Source organism: Fukomys damarensis, unplaced genomic scaffold (genome assembly GCF_012274545.1).
Source record: "Fukomys damarensis isolate Sample0158 unplaced genomic scaffold, DMR_v1.0_HiC HiC_scaffold_37, whole genome shotgun sequence".
Lineage (NCBI taxonomy): Eukaryota > Metazoa > Chordata > Mammalia > Rodentia > Bathyergidae > Fukomys > Fukomys damarensis.
Genome location: NW_022900949.1, coordinates 40,905,180 through 40,924,473, shown reverse-complemented (window position 1 = coordinate 40,924,473; position 19,294 = coordinate 40,905,180). Strand labels below are relative to the sequence as shown.

Sequence of the window (19,294 nt, the reverse complement as noted above, 5' to 3'; positions counted from 1 at the left end):
AAAAAAAAAAAAAAAAAAAAAGATGTTTGCAGAATGGGAGGATAAAAATGGGGTGTAGTTTATTGATGACTAAATGCTGCTTCTTTGTTTTTCAGTTCCAGGACCCAGTAGATTTAATAGACGAGTATCAGGTATGTGTTTTCTTTGTACATGCTGCTCAAGTGGTATTGTATAATAGGAATATCTTAGATGAAAATAGACTAATCTTTTAAGTAAAACTACGAATAAAATGTTATGTCAAAAGTTAAATTATTTGTATTTCCTCCATTCATTGTTCATTTTAGTTCTGATCATATATGTATTTTTATATTTCTGTAATTAGTGTGGTTCATCTCTTTGTATTTGTTATTAATATGTTTCCATGTTTGTAAGGTTTTACAACATCTAAAAACTGATTTTCAAATTACTATTGCTGGTATTCTGAATTATGCTACTGTAGAGATGGAAGTGGCATTTTCCCGTCAGAGACTGAGTATTGGCTTAACTTTTCCTGTGTCTTGCCTTGAAGATAGTCGGCAGTTAAGCTGCAAGGAGAAAGGCTCCCTGTACAGGTCTCTTCACCACTACTGTCTTAGTAATACAGACTGGGTACAAAACAATATATCAGATCATTTTAGTTAGCATTTCTTTGGTTAACAAAAGAATTGCTTTTCAATATGGAAAATCTGTTTGTATTTTCTTGTGTGGGATTAGTTTGGTAGTATTTTGCCCTTTTTATCTATCTGTATGACCCAGATTATTTTCAAAGTAAGTTTGAATAAAATTCAGATTTTTTAACCTTTAGAAAACAATTTTTTTCTTTTTTCTTTTGGTACTGGGGATTGAACTCAGGTCCTTGCGCTTGCAAGGCAGGCCATTGAACTGCTGAGCTAAATCCCTGGCCCCCAAATTTTTTTCTTTAGACAGAGTCTTACTAGGTAGTTTAGGCTGGTCTTGAACTCACTCTATAGCTCAGGCTGGCCATGAACTTGCAGTGATCTTCCTGCTTCTCTGCCTTCTGAGTGCTGGGAATACAGGCATGTGCTACCACACTCAACAACCATTGGAAAATTTTAATGCAGAATTGTCCTGGTTGAGGGCTGGGAATGTAACTCAGTAGCACATTATCTGCCTGGCAAGTGTGAGGCCCTGAGTTCAATTCCTGGTACCAAAAACCCCCCAAATTATACTGGTTGATTACTCTATTTAATTTTTCTATTACTGTTACTATAATTGCTGGAAATCGATCCTGTGACCCCATGCATGCTAAGAATGTATTGTAATTCTGAGCTACATCTCCAGCCCTTTTTATTTATTTAATTTTGAAAATATCTTACTAAGTTGCCCATGCTGGCTTAGAACTTGATCCTCCTGCTTCAATCTTCCAAGTAGTTCTGTTGTATTGTTTTGTTTTGTTTCTTTATTCAGATTTTAGTGTACTCCCTACTTTGCCTGGCACATAGCAGATATTCAGTAAATATTGATGCCTTGCACCAGATAACCCTGCCTCTAAAGCTTACGTGCTTATAGTAGTGTACTACAGTACTGAATAGGCAGCGTTTTTTCTACCTGGAGCTATCTTAAGCTAAAACATTACTAAGCATTGCTTAAAATAATTTAGGAATCCAGTGTTGTGGAATGCTTTGTTTCCCCATCAGATTCTTAAGTTGATGCTGTATCAGTGTATATTTGGAGATAGGGCTTTAAAGGGGTGATTAAGAGCTGGGTGCCATGGTGCACATTTATAATTTCAGGTACTCAGACGTCAGAGGCAGATGGATTGCCAGTTTAAGGTCAACTTGGACTATTTACCAAGACCCTGTCTTAAGAAAAAAAACAAAACAGTGGCACTGTGCCTGCCTCACAAGTGAAAGGTCCCGAGTTTGATCTCCTGGTACAGGGCGGTGGGTGGGTGGGGTGCACTTTAAAAAAAAAATAGAGCCTGGTATGGTAATACATGACTGTAATACCAGTGTTCTGGAGGGTGAAGCAGGAGGACCACAGTGAGTTTGAGGTCAGCCTCGGCTACACTGTGAGTTCAAGGCCAATGTGGTTTCTATAGTGAGACCTTGTTTCAAACAAATCCCAACAAAATAGAAATAATTTGAAAAATTTAGTAATAAATAGCTAGAAAAGTAAAAAGTGGTAGAATGCTTGCATAGCATTTGTGAGGCCCTAGGTTCAATCACCTCTGTGTTTGTATGTGTGTGTGTGTGTTTATGATTTAGACTAAATGAAATTCTAAGAACTAAACAAAGTTCTAAGAAGTCCTGGTAAGACAGAGAGTGCATACACACACACACACACACACACACACACACACACATGGAGAGAGAAAGAGAAAAGATCTTTCAAAAACTCAGTGAGAAAGCAGCTATCTGCTAGCTAAAAAGGAGGCCTGGGAAAAATCAGACTTGCCAATATCTTGATCTTTGACTTCTCACCTCCAGAACTGTGAGAAAATAAATTTTTAAGGCCCTCAGTTCTGTGGTATTTATTTTGGCAGCCCCAGAGGACTAACATACCCAGGCTATTCATGGGAACTGGCAGGCAGCACAGGGCCTCAGGTTAGGACCAGAATCTCTGCTCATTTCCTTGTAGTAATAAAAGAATTTTATCTCATAAGTAAAATTGTAATTATTCACATACCTGGATGAAAGAAGCACCAATTAAAATTGGGAAGACACAGTGCTGGATAACCTGTCACTTTACTGACTAGTGACATCTGCTGGAGCACTGTAGCAAAATAAACCTCCCTAAACAAGGATGTGCTGCTGTTTTAATCTTTATTTTTAATAGATCTTGAGTATCTTCTAAGATACATTGCAGTTCTGGAGACTATGTAGGAAATCACACAGGCCCTGGGCCTTCTCTGGGACAAGCACACAACCATCAGGGCAACAGTCAGTAGGTATTTTAAAATGGATCAGGCTGGGGTATATCTTAGTGTTAAAGAGTATGTTTAGCATGCAGGAGGCCCTGGCTTCAATTCCCAGCACAAAAATAAGAAAGATTTTATGAAGAAAATGAGGGAAGTAATCATTTGGGAGCAAGACCAGAAAGAAGCAATGAGGTTACTGTGGAAACAAAAGAGGACGAAGGGGAGAGAATATAGTTAAAAACAACAACAGCATTATTCAAAGTGAAACTATGGTTGTAAGGGACAAATACTGCATGATTATACTTAGGTGATATATTTAAAAGAGTTGGGGCAGGGGGTTGCTGGGGATTTGGCCCAGTGGTTCTGTCACCTGCCTGGCAAGTACAAGGGCCAGAGTTTGATCCCTCATACCCCACCTCAAAAAAAAAAAAAAAAGAGTCGGTGGAGCTGGGTGTATAGCTCTGTGGTAGATTGCTTGCCTAACATGCAAAGTCCTAGGTGTAATTCCTAGCACTCAAAAAATAAGTGAATAAATAAAGTGGTCAAACTCATAGACTAGAGAGTACAATGATGTTCCTAGGGACTGGTGATAGAGGGAGGTGGAGAGTAGCTGTTGAAGTTTCAGTTATGCAAGATTAACAATACTGTGTTCTATACTTGTAATTTGTTATTAGGGTAAAGCTTATGTGTTAGATGTTCTTACCATAAAGAAATAATAAAGGAAAGTACATTCAAAACCAATTTTGAAAGATTAAAGCATAGTCTTTCACTTGATCTTAGCCAAAAGGATGAGAAGTGATTCCACAAAAAGAAATATATTAATAGCTTTAATGAAAATAACTTTTCTGTGATGCTCCCTACCTCCCTCCCTTCTTTCTTTCCTGGAGATTGAATCCAGGGATGCTTTATCATTATCACTGAGCTATATCCACAGCCCCTTCTTATTTTTTTATTTTGAGATAGGATCTCTCTAAGTTGCTCAGGCAAAACTTTCTTGCAGTCCTTCTGCCTTTGCCTCCCAAGTGCTGGGATTACAGGTGTGTGTCACTGTACTCAGCTTACTTTTGTTTAAATTATAATACTATCTCTAATGACTCAAAGACTGATTAACAGTTGCTATCTTAAAAATATGAAAATGAGTTAAGTTACCAAGATACTATCCTACAAAATTAGAGGAAGACCTGTCTAGAAATAGACTAGCCCAATATTGTCATTGTCAGTAAAATTGTATCAGTTTCATCTTTGAAGTTTTAAAAACCTTGTAGATAAATATTTTCCTACATAAGCAAAAATAGAGAAAGTATAGTGTTCATTTAGCCATCTATCCCTTAAAGATTGAAAGTTTTTATTGAAATGCTTTATTCTAAGTAGATATTTTGAAGTCTGTCTTAGATAAGGGGCAGCAATTAGAAAAGAGTGAGTAAAGGTCAAATTTGAGAGTATTTCTTAAGCAGAATATGATGTGGATAAGAGGTATAAGAATGAACTCATGGGGCTGGGGATTTAGCTCAGTGGTTTGGTGGCCTGCCTTGTAAGCGCAAGGACCCGAGTTCAATCCCCGGTACCAAAAAAAAAAAAGAAAAAAAGAAACTCATGGTGAATACCAGATTTCCAGTTTAGAAAACTGGGGTGATAATGGCATTAAGAGCACAGAGAACTAAGAAATTTTCGGTTTACCATAATGTCTGGTTAGGTACCCTCAATGCAGCTTTCCTAATCTCCTAATGAAAAAACTGTGAAGATGCAAAATACAGCAACAAAAATGTGTCAGAATCAAGATGGTGTTTGCCTTCATCTTTAGGGCAGAACTGAGATAAATGCACCCAGCCTTATTGCTGGGAAATTTGAAACTTGGAGAAAGATAGAGTCTTTACCTATATCCCGTTGTCATTTCCTGGGCTCAGCCAACTCGGACCTACCCAGCCAGGTACTGGAAGCCTTTGCAGAGTATCACGAGGTGCTGTTCAGAGGCTGGAATGCTGTCTGTCTTCTCTACTTCCTCTGAGTTTTCTCTGTTTTAGGATACAGGTCCTCAATGGATAGGCAGAATATTATGGCAGGGAAGGGAGAGTCCTGTAAACAGTATGTTCTGGAGGCTACCATTTCTCAGGTGTTCATAGAATCAGTGAGGAACGGTAAGCTGGGATGCAGCTAGACAAGGGCTGCCATGAGTAACTGTCTCCAAAGAACAGAATGAAATTGGAAATGGCATGAGCCAGCTTGTCCCTTTGTATCACAGCTCACAGCCATGGCATGGTGCAAAGGATGAGAGATTACTCAGAGACTATGTCTAGTTTAACTTCTAAGAGGATCCAGAGGGGCTGTCTTACCCAAGATCTCTCAATGTGACAGTGTTAATAGGAAAAATGCCCAAACTGAAGCTTTGGTGACTTTTTATTGATAGAACCAGGAAGCAAGGATAGAGGACAAAAAAGGACATATATGAATGAATTAATTTAGGAAACAGGGGAAGGTTAGGGTGGTCTGTTACATGAGTGACCTTAGGGCCAATCTAAGTAATAAATCAGTATGGGAAGGACAAGGATTAGAGCATCCATTCCTTGTTTTTTGTTTTTGTTTTGTTTTTGTTTTTTTGTACTGGGAATCAAACTCAGGACCTTATGCTTGCAAGGCAGTTGTGGTACCACTGAGCTAAATCTCCAGCCCCAGAGTGTTCATTCTTTAATGCAATGCATCTTAATCCTACTTGGACTTATGGCCCTGTAGACTTACCTTTTAATTTCTAAACATGTATCCTGTGAAGTTTTGGGCTTGTAGCCCCAAAATCCCTTATCTCTGCATACCCATGTCACATGTACCTCAGGCCAATGCTCCTACACCCTTATTGTAGATAATGGTCTTTTAGCCATGATACAATTACACTGAGAGTAGCATCAAGAACTACTTATATTCTTTGCCTGCTAATGAATGAGAAGCATATGTTACTGGGCCTATGAATGAATTCAACAAATTAAGATAATCAGAGGAGCAAAAGAAGCCAAGAATGGTGGTATGCACCTATAATTACAGCACTCTGAAAGGCTGAGGCAAGAAGACCAAAGTTTGAGCCCAGCTTGGGCAGATTAGCAGTTTAGCAAGACCTTGTCTTAATATTAAAAGGGCTAAGGATATTGCTCAGTTTAATCCCTAGTACCACCATACACATACACATACACAGAGAACAAAAATTAGAATGGTCCACTACAAAATGTGCAGTAGGGTACAAGAAAACATTGCTTTTATGAATTCTGAATAAACAGCCAAGGAAAGAATAGGCTGAGGAAACTAAAAAAACACTAAGCAAGAAATATACAAGGCAAAAAGAGCAAAGTTGATAAGGGCAAAAATCTGTGATGAGGGCAGCATTGAAGAACAATTGTTGAAAGGATTAGATAGACAGCAAAACCAAGATAATAATAATTAGTTTTTGTGAACACCAGAACAAATGGGGCAGAAGTAATAATAAGAGTTTAAAAAGTTGGCACTTCTGGATGTAGTGGTGCATGCCTGTTATCCAACTTCTTGAGGTAGGAGGATCACAAGTTTAAGGCCAGCCAAGGCAACTTAAGACACTAACTCAAAATTAAAAAATAAAAGGATTTGAGTTGTGGCTCAGTGGTAAAGCACTGAGTATGCCTAATATACTCAAGGCCCTAGATTCCATTTCCAGCACCACAGAGTTAAAAAAAAAAAAAAAAATAGAGGCCAGGGTTTTAGCTCAGTGGTTCCACTGCCTGCCTCGCAAGCACAAGGTCCCAAATTCAATCTCCAGTACCAAAAAAAAAAAAAAGTTGCTGTGGTACATGAACTCAGGAAGCTGAGGCAGGAGGATCACAAGTTCAAGGCCAGCCTGGACTACATAGCAAGATGAAAAAAACAAAAGTTTGGCACTTGTGGCATCCATACTGTGTGCCAAGTACTTGTCTACTTCAATCCTTATGATGGTTTTCAGAGGAAGTCACTGTTAACTCCTTTATGTGGAAGACAGAATGGAGTTTTGCAGGAAATTACATCTGATCCTTATAGCTATTATATATAAGGGATGTATCAGAAGATAACTTTGCCCCGCCATAATGGGGTATGTTGTGAAGAGGGAACAGGTTTGATGTATTCTGAGCAACATCAGTTTCAAATCTGGATGTTCTTTTTTTTCCCCTTTGGTTTTTTGAAGGCAGGGTCTCCTTTTGTAGTTCAGGTTGGCCCTGAACTCACTATGTAGCCCAGGCTGGCTTCAAACTCACAGTGATCCTCCTGCCTCAGCCTCCTGGGTGCTGGAATTACAGGTGTGTGCCAACATGCCTGGTTTAGATCATTCTTGAAAGAAGTTTTTGTTAATGAGTACAAAAACCTTTTTATGCACTAGATAATTCATTATATACTTGCCACTACCACCAGAGGATAAGGTTTTGAAATGATGATTTGGGCTGGGTGTGGTGGTACATGCCTGTAATCCCAGAATTTGGGAGGCTGAGGTAAGAGTTATTGCCACATTTGAGGCATGCCTACATAGTGAGTTCAAGGCCAGCCTGAGCTACATAGTGAGACCCTGTCTCAAAAAACCAAAAAACCCAAAATTAAAAAATGGCGGTTGTATTGAAATCTCTAATCTTTAATTGCTCCTCTGTTCCTTCTCACCAAAACCCTCTCTGTTTGCTCACTATTGCAGTGACTTCATTGCACCCAGGAGAGTTGGTATTGCTGGTCCACAACCACAGTTCTTTCTTTTCTTTTCTTTTTTGTAGTATTGGGGATTGAACCCAGGGTCTTTGCACTGAGGTATATCCCCAGCCCCTTTTTAATTTTTATTTATTTATTTATTTATTTATTTTTTGAGGCAGGCTCTTGCTAAATTATTAAGTTGACCGGGCTGGACTCAAACTTGTGATCTTCCTGCCTCAGCCTCCTGGAGTACTGGGATTATAGGCAAATATCACCACCCCCAGTTCAGTAGGTTTTTGTCACAAGAATATCCACTTGAAAGTGGATGATCTGTTATGTCCAGAAGCTACATAGACTCTCCTTTCCTGCTCTGTAGTTGTTATCAGCCTGATACACAGTTAGACTTATTTTCTCTCCTGTTCAGTTTTTCAGCCCCCATCTCTGTCAATTTAATTAATAAAATAAGTGAAATATTAACGTGGCCTAAATGTCAATATTTTGTAAAAGAGTTTCCTTGGAGAGGTTTTTTTCCCTTTTCCTGTCTTTTATTGTTTCTAACTTAACCATTAGGAAAACAACTTTATTGCTTTCTGGGTTGTGCATCCCAGAACCCAGAAAAATTAGTAAATAAGTTGTAAAACTTCATAAATAATATGTACATGTAATGTTTATGTTATACATTTATTTACCTCATTCTCAGCTCCTCTCCTTTTCCATGACAACATATTATGAATACTCTTCTTCACTTACTTTTCTTGCTTTTTCTAGAACCTCTTTCTACTAGTCCAAGGAGACTTTCCTTGTTCCTGTCTGTCTGTCTGTCTGTCTAAAGACAGAATCTTGCTTTGTAGCTCAGATTGGCCTTGAATGCTGTGTATCCCAGCTGGCCTCTAACTTCTAGTCTCAAGTGATCTTCCTGCCTCACCCTCCTGAATAGTTGGGACTACAGATAATCGTTACTGTGCAGACTAACAATTACTTTCAAAACAAAACAAAAACAAAAAGCCATGTGTCAGGTGCTGTTTTAGCCACAATAGTATATAAAACTATAACTTATTTTTCTTTGTAACTAACTTGTGTCTGTGCTTATGCCAGCTGCCTGGAGGACTTATTTTTGTCATTATAATTCAGAGATTAAAAAAGAACACGTTAATTATAACAGTACAACATCAGAAATAATGTTAGAAAAAAAATGTTAGAAATAATGTGGTGTTACATGGCTTCCCTGCAATCTGGGAAGCTGAGGAAAGGGGAATTGAAAGTTTTAATCCACATGGGCAAAGTTACTCACCTAGGCAAAGCCTGAAACTTAAAAAAAAACAAAATACTCATTAATTTTTAAATTATACATGCATATAATGACTTTGCAGTATTTTAACTGATTGCTTTGGTGATTATATGCATATCTCTTGTGTTTATGTTACGTATATTGTACTTGGTGGTTTTCACTCTTGCTACATAATTCAGTAGAGTCAGCACCTCGGTGTTTGTACTTTTCACCCTCACAGGATTTAGTAGGTGATCTGTCTCACTGTTTGCTATATTGGATCACCATCTTCACAGAACTGGATTTACAGTACCTAAGAGAATGTCTGACGCTAGTAGGTACCTAACATACCATATTTACTAATTGAAAGAAAATTTTAAAACATCATGCATTACAGCTTTAGAAAACAGTGAATAGAAGGAAATTATGATCACTTATTTTTCCTAAAACCACGTATCATTTTTCTTTTTATTTTCTCCCTCCAATTTTAGTCTGTGCAGAGGCTTATAACCCTGATGAGGAAGAAGAAGATACTGACCCACGGGTAAGAATTAAAGAAAAAGTGTTATACAGAATTGTATTTTACAGTGATTCTCTTTCTTTACACAGCAAATTCTAAGTGTACTAGCAAGTAAGATAAATATGAACCAAAAATTATAGCAAGGGCTTTTTTTATTACATCACTAGGGATTTAACCCAAGTACCACCCCAACCCTTTTTGAGACAGGGTCCTGTCAAGTTGCCCAGTCTTAGCTCAAACTTTCGGTTTTCCTGACTCAGCCTCCCAGAGTGCTGGGATTACAAAAAATATTCTGTATGTTACCTAACAGATTGAGAGCACACCGTTAAAGGGTATGGTGAGAAGGAATACCTAGCTATAGCTGTCAGAAGCCTCAAACATAGTCACATCAGTGGCTTAGCAGTCACCCAAGGGAGAATTCACCCTAACGAGCCTTCCCAAGGATGTACAAATGGAGATCATTGCAGTGTTCTATTTGCTTTTTTTTTTTTTGTTCCAGGGATCAAACTCAGGACCTTGCACTTGTGAGGCAGTTGTGGTGCCATTGAGCTAAGTCCCTTGCTGCAGTGTTCTAATAGTAAAAATCTGAACAATTCCCCTAAATAAGTCATCACTAGGGGCTAAATTATGGTATATTCAAATCAAGACAATCTGTTGCTCTTGAAAATGATTGTGTAGGACATACAGCATAATGGCATACAATATATGTATGAAGTACTTTTTATGGGACATTTTGAAAAAATTTAATGCCTTAGTTGTAGTATATAAACAGAGAATTGTATCTTGGAGGATATATATACCTCATGTGGTATGTCCAGCCTTGGCTAGCAGGCCACACAAGATTCTAGACAACTGGTAACACAGCCTCCCCAAAACATAGACTTGTAACATTATTAATTATTTTTAGTGATATTTTTCATGGTCTCATTGCCCAGTGCTGGGGCATGGACTGTGTTCGCAGCAATAGCACCTTGTATAGGGTGGCGTGGTGCGGTGTGGCCACCACACCTGTCCAGTCAGATCCTACTTGTGTCAGATACTACCTGTGCTTATCTCAGAGATCACTGATAGTACTGTTCCAACTGACCATTACGTCTGTGCCTGTGAAGACAAACAGACTTGTAAGTTTTCTTATTTAATTATTAAACTTGGGCTTGTATTATGTTATAAAATAAATAAATTAAAATCTTTTTTAGCAGTTGTGTTATAGGAAGCACAAAAATATATCACTTTTTTTGTCCATGACATTGTTTTAATTACAACATTGTTAATATTAGAAATATAAATGGTTGCTTATTAATTTTTGGAATGCATAAAGTTGCAGTCAGACATTCAATTCAAAAAATTTTTGATCATGTCTCTTTTACTACTAGAATTTTTTTTTTTTTTTTTTTGGTACTGGGGATCAATCTCAGGACTTTGCACTTGCCAGGCAGGCAGTGTGCCTCTAAGCCACATCTTCAGCCCTACTACTAGAATTTTATAAGTCCTGTCTTCCCAGAGAAAAATATCCTTCACTTCATAATCATGGCTTGTTCATGTCAATGCTTTTTGGCAGAATGTACATTTGTGAACATTTCTGAGGCACATGAAGAGTAAAATTAGAGCAAGTGTTTCTCATGAGCACCTTGAGAACTCATTAGGAATTGCAACTACTTTCACTGAATCACACATTTATGCATTAGTTTCATAAGGAAAGATAAACTAAGCCACTAGTTTTATGTCTGTTACCTTTTTCTTAATGTTAAAATAATAGAATAAAGGAAGATATGTTGCATCAACTGCATTGTATATTTCATATATGGCCCAAGACAATTCCTCTTTCCTCAGTGCAACCCAGATGAGCTGAAAGTTCGAATACCCATGCCTTAAATGTTAACAGTGCTTGTGGTGAGATTAAATTACTTTCATAAAAGTGAATGTAGTTGGGCATGGTGGTGCATGCCTTTAATTCCAGCATTAGGGAGGCTGAAGCTGGAAGATTGCTATGAGTTTGAGGCCAGCCTGAACTATGTAGCAAGACCCTTCTCCCAAAAAGAAACATGTAGATTTAACACTTCTAAAATTTTGCTTATTGTAAAATTCTTTTTTGTTTGTTTGTTTTGTTTTGTTACTGGGGATAAAACTTGGGTCCTTGTGCTTTGGAGACAGGTGGTGGAACCACTGAGCTAAATCCCTGGCTCTTTTGTAAAATTCTTAATGACTTCTTCTCTTTTTGGGGGTACTCAGGACCTTGTGCTTGCAGTACCACTGAGCTACATCCCCAGCCCTTGTGATGGCTTCTAACGCTTAAAACATGAGTTTTTGGTCCCCAAAGCTGAGGATATTGCTCAGGGCACTTACATAGTATACATGACATGCTGGGTTCAATCCCTAACACCACAAACAAAAAGCATACCTTTACCCACCTATTCTCCCCCTAAGTTAATACTACAAATTTAAAATACTTGACATTCATTTCTGGCCAGATTAAGTGGTATGTCTTTTCCTAGAATGAAGACCTTATTTAGGAGTGAGCTTGATTGTTCTCTCAATATTTATTTATTTAGCACTCCGGGTTGAATCCAGTGAAATGCTAAGCAAGCACTATAACACTGAGCTATGTCTCCCGCTCCTCCATTCACACTTTTTTTAGATGTTCTCCCTCAGCTTCCCAGGCTGGCCCCAAACTTGCTTGTCCTCCTGAATTAACCTCTCTCAGGTAGCTTGACTTCTTAGTAGTTATAACACCAAGATTAGTCAGTAGTCATTTCTTTTTAGTTCAGTAAACATTTACTATCTATAGTAATAGTAAAAACAATAGTTTTTAGCACATACTGAATGAATACAAGTTACTGTTTTAAATATTGTTTGTATTATTTAATCTTTATGACACCACAAATGTACAGATTCCATTATTAATGCTAACAAGTTGCCGATGTTTCAACTTTAGCATATGTAGCCAATGTTTACTTATAGACTTTAACTTAGATATCAATTAATAACTTAATATGAATTCCCAATTAATTCTTTTTAGGTATTCTTCTCCTTGGAGTCTTTCCCAGCTTAATTCATGACTGCTCCTTCGTTCAGTTGCTTGGGACCAAAACTTTGTAGTAACCTTCAAGTTTTTTCATTTTTTTTATACCAACTTTCAGTTTTTCAGTAAATCCAATGACTCTGTCTCCAAAACATATCCAGAATTCTGTACTTCTAACATCTCTGTGGCTGCCATCTTGGTCCAAACCACCACCATCTGACACTATAGTTTCTGTTTATCCAGTGAGATCTTTAAAAAATATTAGTTGTATTTCTTCCTTAGTTGCTACCTTCAGATTGCCCCCATGTTACTAGAGAAAAGTTCCAGTTCTATGATCTCGAATGCCCTGATGTGATTTGGCAACCCTTTACCCCTAACCAGTCTCTGTCTCTCCCTGGCTCTCTTTTTAACCATCTCTTGATCTTTTCCTTTCTACACTGATCACTATCTCTTGCTGCTGCTGCTTCCCCTTCCTCTTTTCTTTTCCCTCCCCTCCCCTTCCAGAACAGGAAGGTATGACATTTAGATGGAGGGAAAAGTAGTAAAAGGAAATTGCTTTTAAGAAAGTCCATGTATTGGTCTTAGTAAACAAAGTCTTCATTTCATCCCTTGTAAATGTGCTCAAAAAAGTAAAGAAAGTCATGTTTAAGGATTTAAAGAGAAGCATGAACACAATGACTTATCAAATAAAGAATATCAGTAAAAGGATGTACATTAAGCAAGTGGAAAACTTGAAATTAATATAGTAATAAAAATGACACATGTGCTTGCATTGGTAGAAGAATCATAAAACTTTAAGCTAGATCAACAAAAATTATATGATCTGCAGAAAATAAAGGAAAAGAGAATACTGAGAAAAATAAAAAAATCCTTAAAGACATGTAGGACAACATCAAACACATAATCATACATGCAATGAGAACATTTGGAAGAGAGAAAAAAGAAGCAGAAATCATATTTGATAAAAGTTCAATGAAAACAATAATTTTTATCGCCAAATCACTTGTGAATTCTGTAGTCTTAACAAAGAGATACACAGCCAGATACAACACAGTCAAAATGTCAAAAGTCACAGAATAACAGGCATGTTCTGAAATCAGCTAAAGAAAAAGAGACACATTCTATATCAGGGAACCACAATATACAACTGACCTCTCATATGAAGGCATCAGAGCTGTGAGACACATAAAAGTGTGGAAGGAAAGAGGGAAACCCTACAGCTAAGATTCTGTATCTAGCAACTTGAAACAACTTGAATAAAAAAGAACTAGGAAAGGTAATGTAGTTGATAAAGATACAGCATATCATGGATTTTTTTCTCTTCTCTCACTTGATTTAAAGTATAATTACATAAGTAGAACTATATTTGTATTGGTGTGATTATAACAGGTAAAGTTTTAATTGATATATCAACAGTAGCTCAAAAGAGGGGAGAGGAAATGGAACTGCATTAGAGCAAAATTTCCCTTCCCTTTTTCCTTTTCCCTTCCCTTTCCCCTTTTCCCTTTTCCCTTTTCCCTTCCCCCTTCCCCCTTCCCTTCCCTTCCCTTCTCTTCCCTCTTCCCTTCCCTTTTCCCTTCCCTTCCCTCATACTTCTCTCTCCCTTGCCCACCTTATTTCCTAATTAAAATCATTACTCTCCAGCATATTTTATGAACTTACTGAATATGAGGGCAGGTATTTTTGTCTGTCCACTGCTATGTCCACAGAGCTAGGGTAGTATAGAATACTGAATAGGTGCTCGTTTTTTCTTTCCCTTCCCTTTCTCTATGGAGCCCAGGCTGGCCTCGAACATCCTGCATTCCTGTCTCAGACTCCTGAGTGCTGGGATTACAGGTGTGCACCACCATACCCGGCTTCCATTTTTTCCCTCTCCTCTCCCCTCCCCTTCTTTTCCTTTGCCAGGCTGGTTTTGAACTTGAATACTCCTACCTCAGCTTCCCAAGCAGTCGGTTTATAGACATATGTCATCGTGCCCAGCTCAATCTCTGTTGCATGAACAGATTTTTAACCCTCTGCTTTATGAATGAGAACCTGGAGGGGAGGCTCCAAAGGGCCAACTGACTGCTGCTGTTGTGGTGCGTGGGTTTTACTTGTCACCCTGCATCATATTGCCCCTCTACTTTTAGCCTCCTGCTTTGCATTTTTGTAAAATCAGGATATATAAAATATGTTCTCAATCCTCCCCTTTTAGGAAAAAATAATATATTAGTTTTTAAGTGGGAAATTTATAAAATGGAATAAAAATTTTCCCTTGCTTTATTTGGATTGACAGGTGATTCATCCTAAAACTGATGAACAGAGATGCAGACTTCAGGAAGCTTGCAAAGATATTCTTCTTTTCAAAAATCTTGATCAGGTAATATTGATTTTTAAAATATTTTTGTTATAATGGTCTTTCAGCTTTTTTCCTGTTTGTCTTTTAAAGAGTTTAGGCCTGAGCTGGGGATTTTTTTTTTTTTTATTTGAGACAGGGTCTCACTGTGTAGTCTAGACTGTCATGGAATTCACTATGTAACCCAGTCTAGTCTTGAACTGGAAGCAAACCTCCTGCCTCAGCCTTCTGAGTGCTGAGCTTATAGGTATGTGCCACCATACCCAGCTACTATAAATGTGTTTCCTAGAGGATTTTTTGTTTGTTTGTTTTGGTTTGGTTATTGGTACCAGGAATTGAATTTGGGACCTTGTGCTTGCAAGGCAGGCGTGGTGCCACTGAGCTAAATCACTGGCCCCTACAAATGTTTTTATTGTGTTGACCACTATAACAGGGGCATGAATTTTTACATGACTTTTAGCATTTTTCTGATATGCTTTGACATTTCCTCCAAGATCATACTAGTAATTTGGAAACCATGAAATTTTATTTATGCCAAGAGATGTTTAAGTTTGGAAGATCTGAATTTATGTTGCAAAGGGATGATTTCTCCAAAGACAGTGCTCTTTCTGCAAAGATACTGCTCTTTACCCGTAGCAGTTAACTCACTGAAGTGTGTGATTGCTTCTCATTCCTCACATGGGGCACCTCTTACAACTGCTTCTCAGTGGAGACTTTAGATATGGGCCATTTCTTGTAAGTCATATATGTCTACACAGCTTGAGAGGATCTGTGGTTTAAACTTGTCCTCCTCCTCTTGGTGATAGAGAGCAATGCTACATCCAAGGACAGGTATCCCAGTGCATTCAAGGATATTATAACAAAATACCATAAACTAAGTGGCTTATAACAGCAGAAATGTTTCTCACAATTGTAGAAGCTAGAAAGTCTAAAGGTGGCAGCAGATTTGGTGTCTTGTGAGAAGCCCACTGCCTGGGTCATAGCCATCTTTTCTCTGTGTCCTCAAAAATTTGAAGAAAGCAGGAACTTTGTAGGGTCACTTTTGTTGGAGCATTAATCCCATTCATGAAAGCTCCACTCTTTTGATCTAATCACTTCTCAAAGACCCTATCTTGGGCCAGGGATTTAGTTCGTTGGTTCTGCCGCCTGCCTCACAAGGACAAGGACCCGAGTTTGAACCCTGGTACCAAAAAAAACAAAATAAAACAAAAGACCCTATCTCCTGGTACTGTCACATTGGAAATTAGGTTTTAACACAGGAGTTTGGGGGAAACATAAATACTTTGCCTGTGGCAATAGGAAATCTTTAGATTCCACTTCTAAGGACATACACTAAAAAAGCCACATGAATGACTAAGATGTGAGGACACAAAGAATGTGCATAGACAAGAAGGATGGGATTAGAATCTCCTTACTCCCTGGCTTCTATGAAAACGTTTTTTCTTTCTCACTCCTTTTTTCCTTCCATTCTCTGTTTTTTCCTTATCCCTTCCTTCCTTTTCCCCTTCCCCCTTCCTTGTTTCCTTTCTCATTTGAACATTTTCTTCCCATTTGCCAATATCTTCTATATATTTTGATCCTTATTTACATTTTCAGTTTCTTACATCAGAGAAACAGTGTGGTATTTAAACATGTGTCCAATTTATTTCACTTAAGAGTATGGTCTGAAGCTGCATCAATTCAGCTAAAAATGTCTCAAGCTTATCCTTCTTTATAGCAGGGTGCTACTGTACTGTATAAAAAAAGACATCTTGTTTTATCCATTCATTGGTTGATAGCCATTTGGGCTGTTTCCAAGATTTAGCTATTACAAAATGTGCTGCTATAAATATGGGTGTGCATATATCACTGTGATGTGATGCTTTTAATTCTTTCAGGAAAATACCAAGAAGGGGAATAGCTGGGTCAAATGGAACTTCTAGTTTTAGTTTTTGAAGGAATATCCACGCTGATTTCCACAATGGTTACATCAGTCTACATTCCCACCAACAATGAAAAAGGATTCCTTTTTCCCCACAGCCCTGTCAGCATTTGTTATTGGTTGATTTCTTGATACTAATCATTCTTTCTGGAGGGAGATAGAATCTCAGCATTGTTTTATTTGCATCTTTCAGATGACCAGTGATGTTGAACACTTTTTCATATATTCATTTGTCATTTGTACTTTTACATCTGAGAAGTGTCTGTTCATTTCAGATGTCCATTTTGGGATTAGGTCTTTAAATCTGGGGCCAGGGGTCTGATTTGACTTCTTTATATATTCTAGATATTAGTCCTGTAGGTCATCTCTTCATTCCGTTGGTGGTTTCTTTTGCTGTGTAAAGCTTTTTAATAAGATGAGACTAATTGTTGATTCCTTGTGATATTTTCTGTGTGATCAGGGTTTTGTTCACAAAGGCTTTGCCTATGCCGATGTCAAGAGTTCTACCTATTCTATCTTCCATCAGATTTAGTGTGTCTGTTTTAATATTTAGGTCTTTGATTGATTTTTGTTTGAGTATACTGCATGGTGAAAAATACAAATCTAGTTTTATTTTTTGGCATGTGGAAAGCCAATTTTTCCAGCACCATTTGTTAAAGAGGCTGTCTTTTTTCCAGGGAAAGTGTTTGGCTTCTTTGTCAAAGATAGGTGGCTGAGTGTGTTTGGAGTTTCTGGAGATGTTTCTGCATCTTCTGATCTGTTCCATTGATCCTCCCCTATGTTTTTTTGCTAGTACCATGCTGTTTTTAATCACAGCAGCTTTGTAGTATAATTTCATATCAGGGATTGTGATGCCCCCTGCCTTGCCTTTGTTGACTAGAATTGCTTTTGCTATTCTAGACTTCTGGTTCCTAATGAATTTTAGGATTGTTTTTTCTAATTCTGTGAGATATGCTATTGGAATTTTGATTGAGATCACATTAAATCTGTATAACAATTTTGGAAGTATGGCCATTTTCACTGTTCTTCCTATTTAAGAACAAGGTATTTTTCTTTGCATTTTCTGATATCCTCTTCAATTTCCTTTTTCAGAGTACTGTAATTTTCCATGTAAATGTCTTTTATTTCCTTGGTTAGATTGATTCCTAGGTATTTATTTTTTTTGGATGCTATTATGAAATTTTTTTTCTTTTTTTGAACTGGCAGTCGAACTTGGGTCCTTGAGCTTGCAAGGCAGGAGGCGGAACCTCTGAGCTAAATCCCTGGCCCTTGGATGCTATTATGAAGGGTGTTGTTTTCCTAATTTTTTTCTCAGTGAGTTTGTTATTCGTGTACAGAAATGCTTTTGATTTTTAAGTATTGGCTTTGTTAATTTGTTAATTTTAAGTATTGGTTTTAAGTATTGGCTACATTACTGAATTTGGTTATTAAATCTAGAAGTCTTTTGGTGAAGTTTTTGGGGTCTTCTATGTAAGACTATTATGTCATCCACAAATAAATGCTAATTTCACTTCTTTCTTTTTTTTTTTTCAGCTTTAATTGAGTTTATTGGTACATTTTAGGGATACAGTACAGTTACATCATTGTTGGGATCTTGTACCTCTACATGACAAGTCTTGATTCTCATTTTTTCCCCTTACCTCTGCCCTCCCTTCACCCCTCCTCCCCTCCCCATCTACAAACACTTTATTTTCATCTTTTCATTATCTCACATTTTTTTCTTTTCCCTTTTTACCCTTCCCCTACCCATCCACACACCACGAAAATTATTCAGTATTTACACATGTGTGACTTATTTATTTTCACTTCTTTCTTTCCATCCTTATTCCTTTTCTTTTGCTTGTCAAGTTGCTCTGGCTAGTGTTTTCAGAACTATATTGAATAAGAATGGGGACAGTAGACATCTTTGTCTTGTTCCTGATTTTAGAGTGAAAGCTTTTAGTTTTTCTCCATTTATTATGTTGTTGGTTGTTGATTTGTAATAGATGGCTTTTATGAGATTGTGATAAAGACCATCCATTCCAATTTTCTGTAGGGTTTTTATTGTGAATGGGTGTTGTACTTTATCAAATGCTTTTTCTGCATCTCTTGAGATGATCATATGATTTTTGTCCTTGGCTCTGTTAATACGGTGTATTGCATTTATTGATTTGTGTATGTTGAACCATGCCTGCATCCCTGATGATTTGCTCCATTCTGTTTGCCAGTATCTTTTTTTTTTTTCTTTCTTGTACCAGGAATCAAACTCAGGACCTGTGCTTACAAGGCAGGTACAGCGCCACTGAGCTAAATCCCTGGTCCGGTTTTCCAGTATTGAGGATTTTTTCATCTATATTCATTAGGGAAAATGACCTATAGTTCTCTTTTTTGATTGCATCCTTCTTTGGTTTTGATATTTGGATAATACTTGCTTCCAGGAATAAATTTGGGAGTATTGCTTCCCTTTCAGTTTCATTAAAGAATTTGAGAAGTAACAGCATTGGGTCTTCTCTAAATTTCTTACAGAATTCAGCAGCGAATCCATCAGGGCTCGGGCTTTTCTTTGTTGGTAGGTTTTTACTTACATCTTCAATTTCATTGGCTGATATTGGTTTATTTAGAATTCTTGGGGCTGGGGATTTAGCTCAGTAGTTCAGTGGCCTGCCTTGCAAGCGCAAGGACCTGAGTTCAATCCCCGGTACCAAAAAAAAAAAAAAAAAAAAAAATTTTTAAT

At 37.6% G+C, this 19,294-nt stretch overlaps 1 protein-coding gene across 1 annotated transcript in view; it reads left to right on the top strand.

The window, feature by feature from the left end:
• The window catches only part of Prkar2a (protein kinase cAMP-dependent type II regulatory subunit alpha), an 81,963-nt gene that overhangs the window by 34,612 nt on the left and 28,057 nt on the right, over positions 1-19,294 (top strand). The window contains exons 4-6 of the mRNA XM_033759678.1: positions 96-131; positions 9,278-9,330; positions 14,601-14,684. Of these exons, the coding sequence (XP_033615569.1) occupies positions 96-131; positions 9,278-9,330; positions 14,601-14,684 (173 nt within the window). The remainder of the gene's footprint in view (positions 1-95; positions 132-9,277; positions 9,331-14,600; positions 14,685-19,294) is intronic.